At 43.7% G+C, this 20,245-nt stretch overlaps 1 protein-coding gene across 1 annotated transcript in view; it reads right to left on the minus strand.

The window, feature by feature from the left end:
- CHM (CHM Rab escort protein) overlaps positions 1–20,245 on the minus strand; it is a 99,469-nt gene that overhangs the window by 25,800 nt on the left and 53,424 nt on the right. The window contains exons 9-11 of the mRNA XM_063141641.1: positions 18,364–18,441; positions 5,658–5,762; positions 283–346 (exon numbers count right to left, since the gene is read on the minus strand). Of these exons, the coding sequence (XP_062997711.1) occupies positions 283–346; positions 5,658–5,762; positions 18,364–18,441 (247 nt within the window). The remainder of the gene's footprint in view (positions 1–282; positions 347–5,657; positions 5,763–18,363; positions 18,442–20,245) is intronic.

Here is a 20,245-nt window from a genome sequence, read left to right on the forward strand (position 1 = left end):
TCGATGGGATTAAAGCATGACTAACTTAGCCTGGATCCAACCCATAAACTTTACTTATTCTTAAGAATTCATGTCATTGATCATGCACTGATCATCTTTGCTGGTCACTTCCTAGCACTGAATGTTCAAACATTAAGGGCTTCCTGTTAGTTGGTGAAAGACTCTCATGGTGGGAAAAAAAACCCAAATCTACTTACTTACACAAAAATACAAACAGCAACCATTTATGAAAACAAAACCAAAAATGTACCAAAGGTACCAATGCTGATGAGTTGGGCTAACCTGCTGGTCTGAGCCGGACTTCAATATTGAACGATCAGTAATGAGAATTGCTCTGGAAATCTGCCTGTAAGTGAATAAAGCACATATGACCCATCACCAAAAGCAAGAAGAGGGGAACCATAGGGATTCAGGCTTTGTCAACAATAACACTACGACCATCACGAGAAACTAATGTCCCACAGTTACCAGCCCTAAATATTTCTTATGATCTATTTTCCATACAGCAAGCTTACTTAAGAGATTAACTATCTATGACTTAGAATCATTGAATCATAGAATAGCAGAGTTGGAAGGGGCCTACAAGGCCATCGAGTCCAACCCCCTGCTCAATGCAGGAATCCACCCTAAAGCATCCCTGACAGATGGCTGTCCAGCTGCCTCTTGAAGGCCTCTAGTGTGAGAGAGCCCACAACCTCACCAGGCAACTGATTCCATTGTCGTACTGCTCTAACAGTCAGAAAGTTTTTCCTGATGTCCAGCTGGAATCTGGCTTCCTTTAACTTGAGCCCGTTATTCCGTGTCCTGCACTCTGGGAGGATCGAGAAGAGATCCTTGACTCACACTTTTCCATACGGCGAGCTTAGTTAAGAGAGTAACTATGACTTGACTCAAACTTGCATAAAGACTGTCAGATGTGTCTTAATATCTATCAACAATCATGGTTTTGTTTAATACTCGGTTGGGAATATATTGTTTACGTCATCCATCGTAAGATCACTCTGTTGGGCAAACGGTTATCAACCCATACATTCAATAGCTAGGATCCAAAGAACTGTACAATTAGTTGGCATGTGTCTCCGGACATTTTGGGCTTATGATTCTTGTGAAGCACCTTCCTCCTTTATGCTGCATGGCAAAAAAGCTCAGGGATACTCAAGAGCAGCTTGTGATATGGCATAAGGGCCTGACGTGCAAAGAAGTGTAAAAAAACAAAACAAAATGAAAAACACGAGGCATCCCTAAATCATTGAGTTGTGTCTCAGAGAGCTCTTGGGATCAACAAGACATTTATAAGTGTGCCAATGCTACCATTTACAAAGTATTGTTTTGTTTTATTTTAAACATTTCTAGGCCACTCTTGGCCCATTAAATTAGGTTCCAGGGTGGTGTAAAAAAGGCAGCAATCGTGCACGCACTTACCTTAGAGTAAATCCCATTGAATGCAATGGGGCTTACTTCCAAGTAGACATGTGTAGGATTGTACTATAAGGGCTTACTTGGGTGGTTACAGTGTGTTGTCTACACTGTGACTCATGTTCACACCACCACAAACTGAACGAAGCTGAGGTGGGGTGAGGCAGCTCCTATTCCTAGGAGCTGCCACCACTAGTAGTAGAAAGCCACGGTTCTGTGTACTATTGGCCCACGTGCCAATCAGGTTTGAGTGCTTCTTCGGCTGTAAAGAGTTCCAGGCCAATGGAATAACTCTGTGACCCAGTTCACACGTAACGGCTACCCAGGGTTTGTTTGTCGTGACCGAGCTGGCTCCCAGGTGCCCACCCGCTCTGGCAGAACAAACAACCCAGGGACAAAATTTGATTCTGATTTGCTCTGGCATTACAAGTCTTTCACAACAGTCCACAATTCTGCCTTTGGCTGTCATGACAAACAACCCAGGGACAGAACATCCCTGGGTTATTGAGCTCTGCCCAGATGCAGTGGGAGCAATCAGGTGGTGAGAACTAGAACACTCACTCCCATTTCATTCCCTGCAAGGCGATGTCAAGACGTCCCTTGAGCAAGAAGGCTTCCAAATCAGGCTGGGGCTTTGCCTGGCCAACAGCAGCATTCATTGGATTCGGGCACCTGGCTTGTGATTTCTGGCTCCTGGTCTCATGCAGCAGCTGCCTAAAACCCAGCTCCGACAAGTATGCAGTGGTGGTGAAGAATAACCAACACCCAGGAATTGTAGTGGTCACTGGCAGGCGACGTGGTTTTAAAAAGAGAAGTCAAGCTGGAACAAGTTTCCTTCTTTGATAACATAATGGGTTGCATTACAAGGAGAAAGCCCACACCTACTATTATACACTTAGACTTCAGCAAGGCTTCTGACCCATTCCCATGTGCCGTCTCTGTAAGAGAGAGCGCGGAAACCATGGCCCAGAAGAAACCTTGAGTGATGAGCATGAAATTGGCTGAAGCACTGCGCGCAAAGGAGGAGTAATAAATGGTCTGATGATAGACTGGAAATTGAGGTTCCGTACGGGTCAATAGCGGCTCTCATACTGTTCAATATCTTCATCAATAACATGGATGAGGATGGAGTGCACTTATCAAATTAGAGGCAATTTAACATTGAGAGAGCATTCAGATCTGTAGCAAGATGTGCGGGACCTACCGGAGCAGATCCAAAGGACTGTTGAGTCCAGCATTCTCAAAATGGCTGACCAGATACTCATAGGAAGCCCACAAGCAGGACGTGAGTCAACACCATCCTGCCCATGTTCCCTAACAACAGCGTAGGCCCCGTTCAGACAACCCGCTAAACCATGCTGCTTAATCACAAAATGGTTAAAGGAATGCATTCCATTAACTATTTTGTGTTTAAGCAGCATGGTTTAGCGGGTTGTCTGAACGGGGGCCATTGAGAGCCTCTAGCATCCCTATGAACACCACACACTGGAGAACAACAACAGGAGAAAGCTATTGCCTCCATGTCTTCATTATTTTATGAAGTGAAAGGCCCATCCAGTGAAATTTTAGAATGTTTTTAGGATGTTTTAAAGACGTTTTAACCATGCATGGTATGTTTTTAATCAGTTTTTAATGTGTATTTTATATCATGTTTTTATACTGTTTGTTTTATTTATACTTTGAACGGTTTTAGTTTTTGTGAACCGCCCAAGGAGCTTCGGCTATTGGGCGGTATAAAAATGCAAATAATAATAATAATAATAATAATAATAATAATAATAATAATAATAAATCTTGGGTCTATTTACATCCTGCTTTTCTGGTCAAAAATGGCACTCAAAGCACCTACCAGCACAAATCCAGATTAAAAATGAAATCTTAATGAAAGCGTTACCTAAAACAAAGAAGTTAAGAATGCAACAATAAAAGAAATCAACAGCACCAACCGATTTAAAACAACCACCACCACCATCCAGCAACTTATTACACTAAGGGAGTGCCTGAATAAAAACCAATTTGCCAGCCAGCAGAAAGACAACAGAGATGTGGCCAGCCTAGCTTCCCTTGGCAGGGAGCGCCAAGGAGTGGGAGCTGCCACTGAGTAGGCCGCCTCGCACATCCTCACCGAACGCACCTGTCATGTCTAACCCTACTGCCCCTGTTTTGGGAGAAGATGTTTCAGGTAATCAATCAGATTCAGAACTAGAAGATGCAGCACCAGACACCAGCAAGCCTGGACCAGTGGGGGAGGAAGCTCTCACAGGCGATTCCCCAGCTGGGAGTCAGCCCTCTCCAGAGCTTATCTCCTCAAGGCCAAATCCTACACACTCGGTGGGAAGTGAGCCTTCTTCCGGAGGTGAGCATCCCGACAAGATAGCTGATGCTAAGGTCCGCCGGAAGCTCAAATGCACAGGGCAGAAGGAAGGCGTGAGAAAGTCGGTTCGATTACGCCAGAACCTGCCTCCGCACCAGGCGCTCTGAAGTTACAGGCGTTTGGGAAGTGGCTTCCTATCCTTCTCGAGCGGACAATTGTCTTGCTTAGTTTGCATAGATTTGCCTAAGGGGACGTTTCCAAGAGGTTAGGCTCTTTCAGATCGCCTGGTCTCAAGACGTATAGGCCTTGGGGGCTTTCCCAGATGCATCTGGCTGGCCACTGCAGGAAAGCAGATGCTAATCAGATCGGGTGTGCTCCAGCAGGTTCTTGTGTTCTTATGACACCCATGTTTACATCTAACCCCCAAAACATGGAAAGAAACAGCTAAACTAGTCGTTCCCATTTCAGGTCTTCAAAACAACGTGCCAAGGTGCCTTAAGTTGAAGCGATGATTGAACTTCCCGTCTATAGAGACAGTGAACCGAGAGCAAAGGAATGGGGGGAGGATTCCTCCTCTAATCACCTTGTTTTGGTTATATACTTTCTGAAGCATCCAGTACCGGCCATCAAGAAAGAGAGAAGACTGGACCAAGCAGACCATTGGCTTGACCCGCAACAGCACTGTGGCAGCTTTTTAATGTGCTCAAATAACCATTAACTGGCTAATAATTACTTCAGCAAAGGTTAATGGCCTAAATGAAGCGCAGTCCGGGAGGGAGAAGTGGGTGCAAAATGCAGGACTGTTCAGTCCCATGCACCTTCAAGAAGCATTCTCCTGGGCTCTTTATCCAGCGCCAGCACAAGGGCATAAAGGCCGTGGAAGAACACCGGTTGGAGGTAAAAGCAAGGTTAAAAAAGCACCGCCAGGCCAACAGAGCCAAGATCTTAACATGACAGCGATACATAAGGGAGTGAAGTGAGAGATATTAGGACATGGGGTACAAATACACAGATGGCTATCGCCTGATCGCTACTTCCGCAGAAAATACTGAGATTTCCTTCACCACAACCCAAGCTAAAGAAAATGGGGTTTTCTACTGGGAGGGCCAAATGATCTCCAAATGTCTTTTTCAGCTAGTGTGTGTGTTCACACTTTTCTTCCTCTGTTTCCTGACTGAAATCACAGACAGGCACAGAGAGAGAGAGAGAGAGAAACTGCCTTACACACACACACATAGAGCACTAGCCGCTTTTATGCTTTGAAAAAGACATCAGGTCATCCCTTCTTGTGACAGAGTCAGCCAGGCACCAACTCTCACTTTGACCATGAGGCTGTGAGCACCCCTGCCAGCAAGCTCAACCTATCTGCACGCAGTTCCTCGGAGGAGGAGACGACACCAGGCTAGCTATGAAGTTTACTTTCAAGGCAAGAGTCCGTTTTGCCCCACATGGCCTTTCAGGGCATGGCCACACCTAATTTCTAAAGGGTGGGGTGCTGGTAAGCGCCCAATATGATAATCCAGGGTATGCAGGCACATGAGGTGGGGAGTGGAACAGAAAACAGCCCCCGTGAAAAAATTATCTTAGACTGCACTGATTTTGTAGCAATGCACATGGCACCAGGGGCAAATTGCTGTGACCTATGGTTGGCAGAGCTCACCTGGGAAGAAGCGCCATTGGACTGAATGAGACATAGAATCACAGAATAGTAGAGTTGGAAGGGGCCTATAAGGCCATCGAGTCCAACCCCCTGCTCAATGCAGGGATCCACCTTAAAGCATCCCTGATGGTTGTCCAGCTGCCTCTTGAAGGCCTCTAGTGTGGGAGAGCCCACAACCTCCCTAGGTAACTGGTTCCATTGTCATACTTCTAAGTAGCCATGCATAAGTCCACCCCATTAGCTATTCTTTCCTGCCTTGATATTTACCTGTAAGACACATTTGTACATATTTTCTCTGAAAGGTAACTGTCTTCCACAACGAAATAGCTTGCATTTATTCTCTGGCCAAAATGGTCTATGATTGCTTTACACCTGTCAAAAAGAAAGAAAGAAAAAAGATATCACGATGAGCAAAATATTAATTTCCTTGTGAAGGCATATTTTTGGAACGTAATTGACATTTTTTTCAGTTTTAAGCTTCCCACAAACTTCTAAGGCCTTTATATTCATTGAGCTTTTAGCAAGGGTTAAAGTTTGGTCTCCTTGCTTTTACACTGAATTGTTTTTATCACAGTCTTTTTTATCGTATGGATTTGATATTAGGCTTTTGGACTGCTTTTACTGCACTATTTTAACTTTTCTTGTAAGCTGCTTTGTGTTGATTGTAGGAAGGAAAGAAGAGGGACGTCAAATTGCTAAATAAATAAATACAAGCCCCATCCAAGGAAGGACTCAGTAGTTCGTATGCATGAGAGAGTTTAAGTCGGGTGACCATAGGAAAAGGAGGACAGGGCTCCTGCAGCTTTAACTGTTGCGATGAAAAGAGAATTTCAGCAGGTGTCATTTGTACGCATGCAGCACCTGGTGAAGCACCTCTTCATCACAACAGTTAAAGCTGCAGGAGTAATACTAGAGTGACCCATACAAGTAGGCGTTTTTGTTCTTAGATTGAAAAGTGTGACATGTTTCGGCCTGTGATACTTCAAGGCCTTCTTCAGGGTGTTATAGGAAGATGTCCGCAGAGGTCTTCTTATCAACAAAATGTCTTTCACTAATTGTTAATGGCAATTGAGTTAGTGAAAGGCATTTTATTGATAAGAAGATTTCTGCAGACATCTTCCTATAACCCCCTGAAGAAGGCCTTGAAGTATCACAGGCCGAAACGTGTCGGGCTTCTCAGCATCTTGAGAACTTGTTTCTCCCTTCTTTTCGCCATGTGTTATTATTAGCAGAGGCTTTTGAATATCTCCTCCATTATCTGATGTAAGAGCCTTCCAACTAGCTACGCCCTGCCTGTTGAATTCCATCCCCAAAGGTGCTCACCTGGCATTAGTCTATTCTTTAGGTGCCAGGAGAAGATGTTCTTGTTCTTCCAGGCCTTTTTTATTTTAACTTTGAAGTTTTATTGAAATCAACTGTTTTCAATTTGCAGGTTTCATTGTTTTTGTGCGGTTTTATACCATTTTTGCAATCCTCTCTGGCTTTATAGGGTGGTATATAAATATAGGAGATAACAGACAAACTTGTTTCAAGGTAGAACGTTTCTACTGTGTCCTTCTCCAGGATACTCAATTCCATGCTCTGCTCCTTGGGTATTAAAGCACTTTCCCCAGACTGCTTAAGAAATTGGAGCAGCCTGGGGCATTGGAAACTGTTGATCTTTTCCCTCAGGAAGGTCCCTCATTGGGTTGGGTTTTAATCTTATTAAACCATCTGTTGATGCTGGCTACCCTAAAGATTGGTCAAGTTTTTGATTTTGGGAAGCTAATTATGAGGACCATCTGCCATTTCTAATCCTCCTCTTATGTCTCATGCTAACCCCATTCTACCTCCTACACAGCTTTCTGATCCTCACCCCCCACCACCGAGCAATTTCAGTCTTCATCGGGTTGTTGTTTTGAGGGGGGGATCCCTTAGGTTGTTCTATCTAAAGATAGCTTGTACTTCTGCAAACTTTGGGATTCATCCAAGACTGCTGGTGCCTCACCTCTTGCACATGGGTGCCGCCATTTTATTTATTTACAATATTCATATACCACTCCCCATTCAAGGATTTTGGAGCGGTGGACAAATAGGATGAAAGAATTAAAACAGAAAAACACACACATTAAAAATACATTTTAAAAGAAACAATGTGCAAATAAACTATGGCTGGTCGTTAAGGGCAGGCTTCCTGGAACGACGTTTTCAGGAAGCACCGGAAGTAATACAGAGGCAGGGAATCCCATAGGATGGGGGCCATCACACTGAAGGCTCTTCTCCTGGTGGACTCCAAGCAGACGATAGGTCTATGTGGAACCACCAGAAGCATGCCCTCAGATGATCTCAGTGACTGGAAAGGTTGATAGGGGAGAAGGCTCTCTCTCAGGCTACGTAAGCATCAGAGCTTTTGGTGACGTAAGCATCACACAGAGGGAATGATAAATAACTCATCCCAATGGAATAGCGTGGACACGCAAGACCATCTATTCCGCTTGCCAGTGTAAAAGGGGTTCATTTTATTTACGCGCGCCAAACTCATTTCACCCCAAAAGTTGCTCTCATTTAAATGCTGCTAACAAAACAAACCGGGCCAGCTGGCAATCTCCGTATCTAATTAGAACCTTTCCAATTGTTTCGGAAACCCTTTCTCCCCTCTCCCCGCATCTTCTGGTAGGAGGAGGAAGGGGGAATGGGTTGATTAAATGTCACGTTGCAGCATCCCAAATAAAGCACATGCGGACATGAAACAGCCGTCACCAGCTCTTTCTGTTGCTTTCCCTTCTTCAAGCCAGCGACAGCGAACCGACGTTTATCCAGGTTGTAGCCAAAAACGCAGAGGCAGAGAGCGCGTAATGCACGGGCGTCTTCTAATATCAAATCCCACTTCTGCTTCAAAAAGGTGGATCAGCAGAAGGAACCTTTCAAGTGCCACGTTCAAATAAGGAAAACACTTATGCAATGACATTATCAGGTCTCTGTCATCTGATACGGGTTAGGACAATGAATCATACAGAACCCTCCATTGACCTTCTTCAATGTGTCTAGATAAAAGGATGAAATTAGAATCCATCTCCTTGCCAAGTGCCACCAGTTATAAATGTACTTTATAGGGCTCATTATCCAAACTAATGGACTAAAGGCGACATCCTTGAAATGGACTTACCAGCACTGACAAAGCCAGTATGCAATATTTCAGGAAAGATATGTAAATTACAGTGTTTGCTATATCTTTTTTATTATTATTATTATGGAAATATAAATTTACTTTTGTCACATCTTTCCAGTCGTCGGCCAGGACGGTTTCATTGGCGACGCACTTAAAACTGTGCTCCGAGTAAAACGCGGGCAATTATATTTAATGTAAGCCCCGCTCAAAATATACAGACGTAAATTAAAATACCTTAAATCTTACCAAATGAAGCCACGTAAGCAAGATCTACTCGGCATAAAAGGCAAAATTAAAACGGAAGAGAAGCTAAGAGGGAGGGAGATTCAATTTTCGTACCCCTGAAGGCAGAAAAGTCATGAGGAGATTCTCATTCGTGAAGAAAGCAGTCAACAAATTGGATGGACATCCTGCAGCCTTAGCAGAACAAAATTCCTTGTTTTAACTAGAAGGCTCTATCTCTAAACTTTCTCCCCGTCTCCGATTTTTCCTCTCAGCATTTTTTTTAAAGTTATACAAAGAAGGCACCCACATTTATGAGGGGGCTCAAGCATCATCTACAATAATTCAGGAATTTGTGAATAAGAGAGAAAAGTATGAGATGGGGGGGTGGTATTTAAGGCTATAAACCATCTATGAGCTTGACTCAACAAGTTCTTAGGGCCATGAACATTGCTTTCTTATTTGGGATGCTACATGGACCAGAGTCTAGGGTGACCATATTTTGTAAACCAAAAAGGAGGACAACATGGTCACCATGTTACAATTATTTTAAAACCTCAAACTTTAAAACAAAATCCTAAAACTCAATGGATGGACAGATCTGTTTCAAACTTGGCACAGCTAAAGTCCTTGTTAAGAGCAATCATGGTGCCAAGTTTCATCTCTTTATCTTTAAAAATAACGTGTTTTTTTTTTAAAAAAACTAAATCCTCAAACTTTAAAAAAATCCTAAAAATCAATGGATGGACAGATCTGTTTCAAATTTGGTTAGGCTAAAGCTCTACCTAAAAGCTATCATGGTGCCAACTTTCATCTCTTTATCTTTAAAAATGACAATTTCAAAAATAATAATTTTAAAACCTAACTTTTTAAAACATTCCTAAAACATCAATGGATGAACGGATCTGTTTCAAATTTGGTATGACTAAAGCCCTTCCTAAGAGCTACCATTGTACCAAGTTTCATGTCTTTATCTTAAAAAATGATGGAGTTATAAGCATTTTTGTTAACTCCCATTAGAGCTGTTCTTTGGGAAAATCCGGATTTCCCCTCCCACTCCCGGATTTGTCATCAAAAGCCCGGACAAATCAGGGCAAATCCGGTCATATGGTCACCCTACCAGAGTCAGACCACTGGTCCATTTAGCTCAGAATTCTCTTCTGGTAGAGATTTGGCTGCCTCTCGTACTGCTGCCATTTATTTACTTTATTATTACATTTAGATCTTGCTTTTTTCTTCTTGTAAGGAACCCAAGGCAACCTACGTAATCCTCCTCCTCTCCATTTTAGCCTCACAACAACAACCTTGTGAGGTAGGCCATGCTCAGTGAATGGCCGAAAGTCACCCAGTGAGCTTCCATGGCCGAGTGGGGACTAGAACCCGGATCTCTCAAACCACAGTCCAACACTCTAACTACTACACCACACTGGCTCTCTAAGTGCCAGTTACAGACCTCTTGATTTGCGCAGACTTTAGGGGTATAGACAAGCACTTTGATTGATTGATTGTGTTGATGGCTTTAGAGTCATGGTTTTAATGTGGTTTAGGTCGTTTGCTGTGTTTTTATGTAGGTAGCTAGCCGCCCTGGGCTGGTTGTGAGGAAGGGCGGGATACAAATCAAATAAATAATAGTAACTTGACTTGTGCAGACCACCTGTGCACCAGTAATTTACCTCCTCCCTCCCAACCCCCTTTCCTTTTGTGTCATGTTTTTTCGACTGTAAACCTGTGGGCAGGGACTGCCTTAAGAAATATTTTTGTAAGCCGCCTTGAGAGCATTTTTGACTAAAGGGCGGGATAACAGTACTATAATAACTTAAACAAAATACTTTTCCAGCTTTTGGGGGAGTGGTTATGTATTTTATTTATTTATTTATTTATTTATTTATTTATTGCATTTCTATACCCCCCAATAGCCAAAGCTCCCTGGGCAGTTCACAAAAATTAAAACCATTCAAAGTATAAAACAACAGTATAAAACCATAATATAAAATACAATATAAAAGCTCAACCAGATAAAAACAGCAGCAATGCAAAATTGCAAATTTAAAACACCGAGTTAAAATTTATTTATAGATTGTTAAAATGCTTGGAGAATAAAAAGGTCTTCACCTGGTGTCTAAAAGCATATCATGTAGGTGCCAAGCGAACCTCCTTAGGGAGCTCATTCCACAGCCGGGGTGCCACAGCAGAGAAGGCCCTGCTCCTGGTAGCCACCTGCCTCACTTCCTTTGGCAGGAGCTCGTGGGGAAGGGCCCCTGAGGATGACCTTAGGGTCCGCGCAGGTACATATGGGAGGAGGCGTTCCTTCAGATAGCCTGGCCCCAAGCTGTTTAGGGCTTTAAATGTTAATACCAGCACTTTGAATCAGGCCCGGACCTGGACTGGCAGCCAATGAAGCTGGAAAAGGCTGTTTGCTTTCTCCTTTCCGGATGTGGACATGCCACACGCTGCTCTCCCAGGTATGACAGGGAAGATGGGCTAATAAAACTCTTTGTGGCTAGTAACTTGGGGCTAGTAACATATGCAGGCATATTTGCAAGGCTGTTGTAGCCTCCCCCCTCAATTTCTATGGCTCTTTAAGGACTGCCTCTTCCTCTACACATCACACCTGGTCCAAGGCATTTTGCTGCCTGAGGTGCAGCGCCAAGACAAAATCCGCAGTATTCATGGCTGGTCAAAATTCATTGGGCACATGAGGCGGGAGCAGGGGAATCCCACAAGCACATCTCCCCCTGGCAGTAAAAACAAACAGCAGCAGCAGCGATACTACAATTTGCTGCCCTTTCGTGACAACCGGTCACAGATGTCTGTGGCAGTGATCTCACACTGCCTAACAATAGGGCCAGACCTGCCAGTGGCAACCAATGGCGTCTTGTGGTGCCTGTGGGCGATTGGTTCCCGAGTCCGGGAGACAGGCTCATGGCCTGTTCTGGATGGGGTTGCTCTGCCTCTGAAAGAACAGGTTCGTAGTTTGGGGGTACTTTTAGACCCATCTCTGCTGCTGGAGGCTCAAGTGGCCGCGGCGGTTCAGAGTGCCTTTTACCAGCTTCGGTTGGTTCGCCAACTACGGCCTCTCCTGGACAGGGATAGCTTGATCACGGTGGTACAGGCATTGGTAACCTCAAGATTGGATTACTGCAATGCGCTCTATGTGGGGCTGCCCTTGAAGCTGCTCCAGAAGCTGGAGCTAGTGCAGAATGCTGCAGCTCGGCTGTTGTCTGTTGCCCCTTTCCAGCATGTAACTCCTCTGCTGAGGGAACTGCACTGGCTGCCTATTCACTACCGGGCCAGGTTTAAGGTTCTTGTACTTGTGTACAAAGCCCTAAACAACTTGGGACCAGGATACCTGAGAGAGCACCTTCTCCCCTACCAACCTGCTAGGTCACTGAGGTCATCCGAGGGTCTGCTCCTGGTGGTTCCACATAGATCCATCCTCCGATTGGAGTCCACCGGGGAAGAGCCTTCAGCGTGGTGGCTCCCCTCCTGTGGAATTCCCTGCCTCTGGAGGTCAGGCAGGCGCCAACTTTGTATTCCTTTCGGCGCCTCATGAAAACATCATTATTCCAGGAAGCCTTTCCTTAATGTCCAGCCATGAGTCACTGTATTTGCTCCTTTTAAGACCTGTTTTAAGTGTTTTATTCTGTTTTTATTTTCATTTTATCTTGTACACAGCTCCGAAATTTTCAATGGGTATATAAATATTGTAAATAAATAAATAAATATACTGGGATGGGCATGGAGAGAAGAATTGTCGGAAACTACTCCTTAGGGTTTGAATGCCAGCCTTTGGAACAGGGCTGGGGAATCTTGTGCAGAATTCAATTTCAGAGAAGCTCTCAGGGGCTGAATTCCAGTGGTGGGTGGTGAAAAAGGGTGGTTCCAAAATACCAAGCTATTATTATTAGTATATTTATTTATATCCCGCCTTTTCCCCAGTACTGGGACTCAAGGCGGTTTACCAAATTAAAACATGTACAATTAAAACATATAAATATAAATTACAAAAGTTAAAAGAGAATTAAACCTACAGTAAAATCAATTTTTTAATTTTTTTTTAAAAAAAAACAGTAAGAGATTAAAAGGGAGGATCCAATATATTAACACAGGTACAGTGTAGTTCCAGAAGCCTGCTGAAACAAAAAAAAAATTGTGCCTGCCTCCGAAACTGTAGCACAGAGGCAGCCAGCCTAGCCTCCTTGGGAAGGGAGTTCCAGAGCCTTGGAGCAGCCACCAAGAAGGCCCTCTTCTGTTTTAATCTTGTAAATTGTCTTGAGTCCCCGTACTGGGGAAAAGATATAAATAAATATAATAATAATAATAGCTTGGTATTTTGGAACCACCCTTTTCCCCCACCCACCCATCAGGTGTGCCTGCGATGTTGGTGGGACTGAGAGAAAGGCCTCCCCAGGAGACCTCAGAACATGGGCAGGCTCATATGGGAGAAGACGGTCTTTCTGATAACCTGGACCCGAGCCGTAGAGGGCTTTATAGGTGATAACCAGCACTTTGAATTGTGCTTATAGTTTAAAGCTCTTACTGCCAGTAAACTAAACCTTAGGATTTGCAACCTTTCAGAATGGGGAAAAACCACGGTAAAACTGGAAAACTAGCAGATGATTGGTGACAAGGGGAAAGGGGGTGTGGCCATGAAAAGGGGGTGTGGCCAACTGAGGGATCCTGGAGGGCTGGACTGGGATCCCAGGAGGGCCAGATATGGCCCCTGGGCCTGAGGTTGCCCACCCCTGTTCTGGAGATTGACAATAAGCAACTTCTGCAGCAAGGTTTCATTAGAAGTGCTGTGCTGGATCAGACCGAGGGTCCATCTAGTCCACACAGTGGCCAACCAAGGACCAACAAAGCAGGATATGGTGACACGGGACCCTCCACTTTTGTTTTTTTGCTTAACTGCACCACTATTTAGTCGCTAAGGTTAAACAAAAGCTTACTCCATGAAAGGGCAACAGCAGTGTGACTAAAATACAGGGCGTAGCGAGCAAGCTTTCAAATTTCCCAGAGGACTTTCTCAGGCCAGGTGCTTGGTGAACACACAACTTTTACTTTCAAGCTGTGGAAAACTTGCCCCATGAATTTGAGACAATTTCGTTAAGAGGTTTGCCCGGCACCTACGTTAAACTTTTTTTCGATGCCAGGTTAACATTTTACCAACTCAGTCTTTTAACTTCACTATTTTAAATCTGTGTTTTAAATCTCTGCATTGCTGCTTGGTTTTATCCAGGTTGTACATTTATATTGGGTTTTTATATTGTGGTTTAAGTTTTATACTTTACGGTTTTACTTTTTGTGAACCGCCCAGAGAGCTTCGGCTATTGGGCGGTATAGAAATGAAACAAATAAATAGTTAGCCTAATAAAATATATTATATTACTGGTCCTTCTGTTTTCTCTCTCTCTCTCTCTCTCTCTAATTGACCTAGAGAAATTTTCACAGTAGTGAGAGATGTTATAATGGGACAAGCAGATACAAAAACACACACCCGTGTGTGTATTACGTACACACAACATCATCACATTGTTTTATAAGTAACTGTTGTTACTCATCCTGAGGTGATGTGGCAGGTTATAAATCTAATTATACAAATATGTCATCTGTCAAGGTAGCCGACAACTTTTATTAACTATCTAATTTGTCTGGGGGAAACGGAATTGTTCATTATATCTTTATCATCTTACCGTCACGGCTGCAAATGTTAATAGACAAGATGGTATATTTTTGTAAGTTGTAGGACCTAGATTCAAAGAGCTACTACGCTGCAAGACTACAGTTACCTCAGAAAAGCCACACTGAACTCCACAGAACTTACTTCAGGCCTAGTTCCACAGGTATTTGGAACTCTGACCGAATTTCCCAGCAGAAAAAGTAGAGAAAGCCCTTCCAGATATAAGGAAGCATCTAAGTTGGCAGGCCAAAAAGCCTGAATTGATCCGGCTTTGATGGGCAGACATTAGAATCATAGAATAGCAGAGTTGGAAGGGGCCTACATGGCCATCGAGTCCAACCCCCTGTTCAGTGCAGGAATCCACCCTAAAGCATCCCTGACAGATGGTTGTCCAGCTGCCTCTTGAAGGCCTCTAGTGTGGGAGAGCCCACCACCTCCCTAGGTAACTGATTCCATTGTCGTACTGCTCTAACACTCAGGAAGTTTTTCCTGATGTCCAACTGGAATCTGGCTTCCTTTAACTTGAGCCCGTTATTCCGTGTCCTGCACTCTGGAAGGATCAAGAAGAGATCCTGGCCCTCCTCTGTGTAGGGTGACCATATGAAAAGGAGGACAGGGCTCCTGTATCTTTAACAGTTGCATAGAAAAGGAAATTTCAGCAGGTGTTGTTTGTATATATGGGACACCTGGTGAAATTTCCTCTTCATCACAATAGTTAAAGCTGCAGGTGCCCTGCCCTCTTTTAAATCTGGTAACTCTAGTATAGCTCCTGCAGCTTTCACTGTGGTGATGAAGAGGAAATTTCACCATGTTCTCCATATATACAAACGACACCTGCTGAAATTCCCTTTTCTATGCAACTGTTAAAGATACAGGAGCCCTGTCCTCCTTTTCATATGGTCACCCTACCTCTGTGTGACAAGTTTTTAAGTATTTGAAGAGTGCTATCATGTCTCCCCTCAATCTTCTCTTCTCCAGGCTAAACATGCCCAGTTCTTTCAGTCTCTCTTCATAGGGCTTTGTTTCCAGACCCCTGATCATCGTGATTGCCTTCCTCTGAACACGCTCCAGCTTGTCTGCATCCTTCTTGAAGTGTGGAGCCCAGAACTGGACGCAATACTCTAGATGAGGCCTAACCAGGGCCGAATAGAGAGGAACAGTACCTTACGTGATTTAGAAGCTATACTTCTATTAATGCTGGGACTGTTGCCATTTCCCCAGAGTGTGGGTATGTTTTAGGTGAGTGGGGGCTGGCTTAAAAAGAAAAAATAGTTCAAGGATTACTTTAAACCTGTCTCCCAACCTAATGCCCTTTGTATGTCATAGAATCATAGAATAGCAGAGTTGGAAGGGGCCTACAAGGCCATCGAGTCCAACCCCCTGCTCAATGCAGGAATCCACCCTAAAGCATCCCTGACAGATGGTTGTCCAGCTGCCTCTTGAATGCCTTTAGTGTGGCAGAGCCCACCACCTCCCTTGGTAACTGATTCCATTGTCATACTGCTCTAACAGTCAGGAAGTTTTCCCTGATGTCCAGCTGGAATCTGGCTTCCTGTAACTTGAGCCCGTTATTCCGTGTCCTGAACTCTGGGAGGATAGAGAAGAGAATTGTGTTGAACTGCAATTCCCATCATCCATCACCATCGACCATGTAAGCTGGGGCTGATGTGAGTTGAAGTCCAAAACATCTGGGAGGCACCGCACTGGTTGAAGCTGCTTTATACTCACTGCTTTTCTACAAAAGTAGCAAAGAAACGTGTGCACGCACACCATCATGGGCAGGAAATTGCTGAAGTTCAATTCTATTCATTTAGGCTTGAATAGAGACAAGGGTTTCCTGCCCCCACGACTGGTGGGAATTCACATGGCCCAGCTGGAATGCTTGTGTTAGAATCAATGACGGCTGCTCTGGCTGGTCAACTTTGCTGCATTTAGTTTCACGTAGAAATTCCACACACTTTCCTTTTTGCATTCCATCAGCATTCGGCAGCCTCCCTTTTTCCTCCTCTAGACCTCTACACAATACAGAAGCATACACACAAACACAACAACTAATAAAGAGGACACTAGTCCGCAAAAGCTGATGGCATAATAAAACTATTAGCCATTAAGATACCACAAGACTTTTTGTTGTTTTGGCCACAAAAAACTTACATGGCTATCGCCTTTTGGAACAAATTCCTCATCTGCCTCTTAAACATTAGGGCAAATGTTAGGGGGGGGGGGGAAGGAAACCTGTCCAATGTGTTTTCCTACATTTAACTAGGCCATTAGAAGACACCTTAAAGCATGGCTTTAACCACTGTGGTTAAGCCAGAAAGTCAGGCTGTGTTCAAAAGACACCTTAAACCACAGCTTTAACCACGGTGAATAAGGCTTTTTGCTTTATTCACCATGGTTAAAGCCATGGTTTAAGGTGTCTTCTGAACACAGCTGGGCTTTCTGGCTTAACCACCATGGTTAAAGCCCTGGTTTAAGGTGTCTTCTGAACACAGCCTGGCTTTCTGGCTTAACCACTGTGGTTAAAGCCGCGGTTTAAGGTGTCTTCTGAACACAGCCCGGATTTCTGGCTTAACCACCATGGTTAAAGCCGTGGTTTAAGGTGTCTTCTGAACACAGCCTGGATTTCTGGCTTAACTACTGTGGTTAAAGCCGTGGTTTAAAGTGCCATCTAAATGGGGCCAATGTGTGTAAATTTGGTGGTGTAGCTGAAGTTTGGGTCTCTGTTCCCAATCCTATGCATATAGCTACGGAAAGAGAGGAACATGTACATATGACTCTTCGCACATGAAGTTGACACTGCTCTATTTCTACATCTGTACTTGCCCAGGTAGAAAGTAGTCATTTGTGAAGCAGACTAAAGCCATCTCCTTTCCTTGCGTTCAACCGCAGATTGGACCAACTAGCCGCGTCAGCCAGCTGCTGCCATACAGACCATGTTTATAGAAATCTAAGCTGTCTCCGTGTGCATGACTTAGCATATGATGCTGCCTAATCATGAGTCAGCATTGGTCTAACCAACCCAATCCACTCTTCCTGGCAGTAGCTATCGAACGGCGCAGACCACGGTCTCCCTTTGAGACCCAATATCCTTTAACTGGAGATCAAACTTGGGACCTGCCACATGCAACACGTGTACTCCTCCTGAACTATGACCTCCTGCCCCGTAACCAATGATTGCTGGAGTTAGCTGGCAGACTGTCCAGCGAAAAACTAGGTCATGAGTTGCTCTTGCTTAAGAGGAAATAACAACATCCCCGATGTCAAATATCGCGAGAAGCATTTAACCATGCGCCCAAGCCCACGTGTGATGGCGAAAGCCTATGCGCCGTGCCCATTCACAGAGGTGAGAACCCTGCAGCTGATTTCGTTCCAACTTTAAAAAGTTGCCAGGAGGCCTGACACTGTTGTAAAAAGAATTCATCCGAGAGCTAAGAGGGCAGCATAGTTTATGACAACAATCTACCTAAAAACTCATTAAAGCCTTTTCTCTTAGAGTGACATGCATTATCAGCAAAGATTAATCTGATGAGTCTTTAGGTGAGCTTCATTTTTAAAAATGCAATAACAGAGGGCTTTGTTGTCATCTGATGAAAATCAATTAGAGTAGGTAAGGCCACAAGGAAAACTAACATCACTCATCACCAGATCCCCGGCAACCGAAATGATTTGTCTTCCAAGCTTGGGTGATCAGGAGGCTGCAGTTAGATCGCAGGGAAAATTAATTTAGTTTCTATATTCTAAACCCACTTTCCTTGTTCTGGAGGACCTATACACAAATTACTTTTAATCAAGGTTGATGTGTTATTAATACTAAGGAAGATCTTTGAAGAATCATTTTTTAAAAATTGACTCCGGCATTTTTCATCTTGCGGTTTTGTGTATATAAGAGGAGAGAAGGTTACTTCTTTTGCATTCCTTACCTTTTAGTTTCTTTGTCCACTACAAGGCACTGTACGGAGTGGCGGAGACAATAGATGCCACCAAAGACAGCACACATCCTAAAAGAACGTAACAAGTATAACAAACAAACAAGAGTTAGATTTAATGCATTTTCAGGCCCAACTTTCCCTGAAACAAAATAATGTATTTAAACAATTCATAAAGAGGGATAACTGCATGAAACCCAGTTAAGGCTGTAATCCTACACACACTTTCCTAGGAGTAACCCCACTGGACACATTTGCATTTAAGGCTTTAAGGAAGTAATCCTGGCTTAACAAACCATGATGTGAATGAGCAGCACTGCTAGTACATGCTGCTTGTTCGATCCCGCTTGCTCATCCCATCGTGCGAGCAGGTGAACAAACCAGGAGCTAGCTCTGTCTTATATCTGAACCCACGATTATGGTTAAGTGCCCCCAATCAAGCCAGGATTTGTAAACCAACAAACACTGGTTTAAAGTTGTTGTTGTTGTTGTTGTTGTTGTTGTTGTTATTTATTTATTTATTTATTTATTTATTTATTTATTTATATAGCACCATCAATGTACATGGTGCTGTACAGATTACACAGTAAATAGCAAGACCCTGCCGCATAGGCTTACAATCTAATAAAGTTGTAGTAAACAATAAGGAGGGAAAGAGAATGCAAACAGGCACAGGGAAGTGTAAACAGGCACTGGGTAGGGTGAAGTTAAACAGTATAGAGTCAGAACAAACTCAATATTTAAAAGCTATAGGGAACAGAAAAGTTTTTAGCTGAGTTTTAAAAGCTGTGATTGAGTTTGTAGTTCTCAAGTGTTCTGGAAGAGCATTCCAGGCGTAAGGGGCAGCAGAAGAAAAAGGACGAAGCCGAGTAAGGGAAGTAGAGGTTCTTGGGCAGGCGAGAAGCATGGCATCAGAGGAGCGGAGAGCACGAGCGGGGCAATAGTGTGAGATGAGAGAGGAGAGATAGGCAGGAGCTAGACTGTGAAAAGCTTTGAAGGTCAACAGGAGAAGTTTATATTGGATTCTGGAGTGAACTGGAAGCCAATGAAGAGATTTCAGAAGTGGAGTGACATGGTCAGAGCGGCGGGCCAAGAAGATGATCTTAGCGGCGGAGTGGTGGACAGAGACCAGCGGACTGATGTGAGACGAAGGAAGGCCAGAGAGAAGAAGGTTGCAGTAGTCCAACCGAGAGATAACCAGTGCGTGAACGAGAGTCTTGGCAGAAGAGACAGACAAAAATGGTCGAATTCTGGCAATATTATACAGGAAGAAACGACAGGATTTAGCTACTGCCTCGATATGAGGAATAAAGGAGAGCAAGGAATCAAATATAAAGCCAAGACTACGAGCTTCCTTGACCGGAGTAAGCGTGACATCGTAAGAGAGAATGAGAGGTGAGGAGAAGGTTCATGAGGAAAAACAAGCAGTTCCAAAGTTGGATTGTTTGGGCGCACTTAACCATAAGCCTGATTTCAGACATTACACAAAGCTATTCCCTCTTTCTGGCTTGTTTAAAGTGGTAGCAAACAGGCGGCGTGCACCAGCATGAGGTACGTTCACATCATGGTTTATTAAGCCAGGATTCCTGTCTTAAAGTGATGTGTGAATGCAACCAGTGGGATTTATTTCTGAGTGAACATGTATCAGATTGCACAGTGAAAGTCTATTTGAATCTCAACTGACTTCCATTTTTTTTTTTAAAAAAAAAAAAGATACATCAATGCAGTTTAGTTAATCATAAAAATCTATTCGATCGGAAACAATTTTCATCTCATTTCAAAACTTGTTTTATTAAAAAGAAAGGAAAAAGCATTTCTCTTCGGCCATTGCTGGTATTTTGCCGGCTCCCTGCTAACCATGGTTAACAAAACTGAG

Source organism: Elgaria multicarinata, chromosome 15 (genome assembly GCF_023053635.1).
Source record: "Elgaria multicarinata webbii isolate HBS135686 ecotype San Diego chromosome 15, rElgMul1.1.pri, whole genome shotgun sequence".
Lineage (NCBI taxonomy): Eukaryota > Metazoa > Chordata > Lepidosauria > Squamata > Anguidae > Elgaria > Elgaria multicarinata.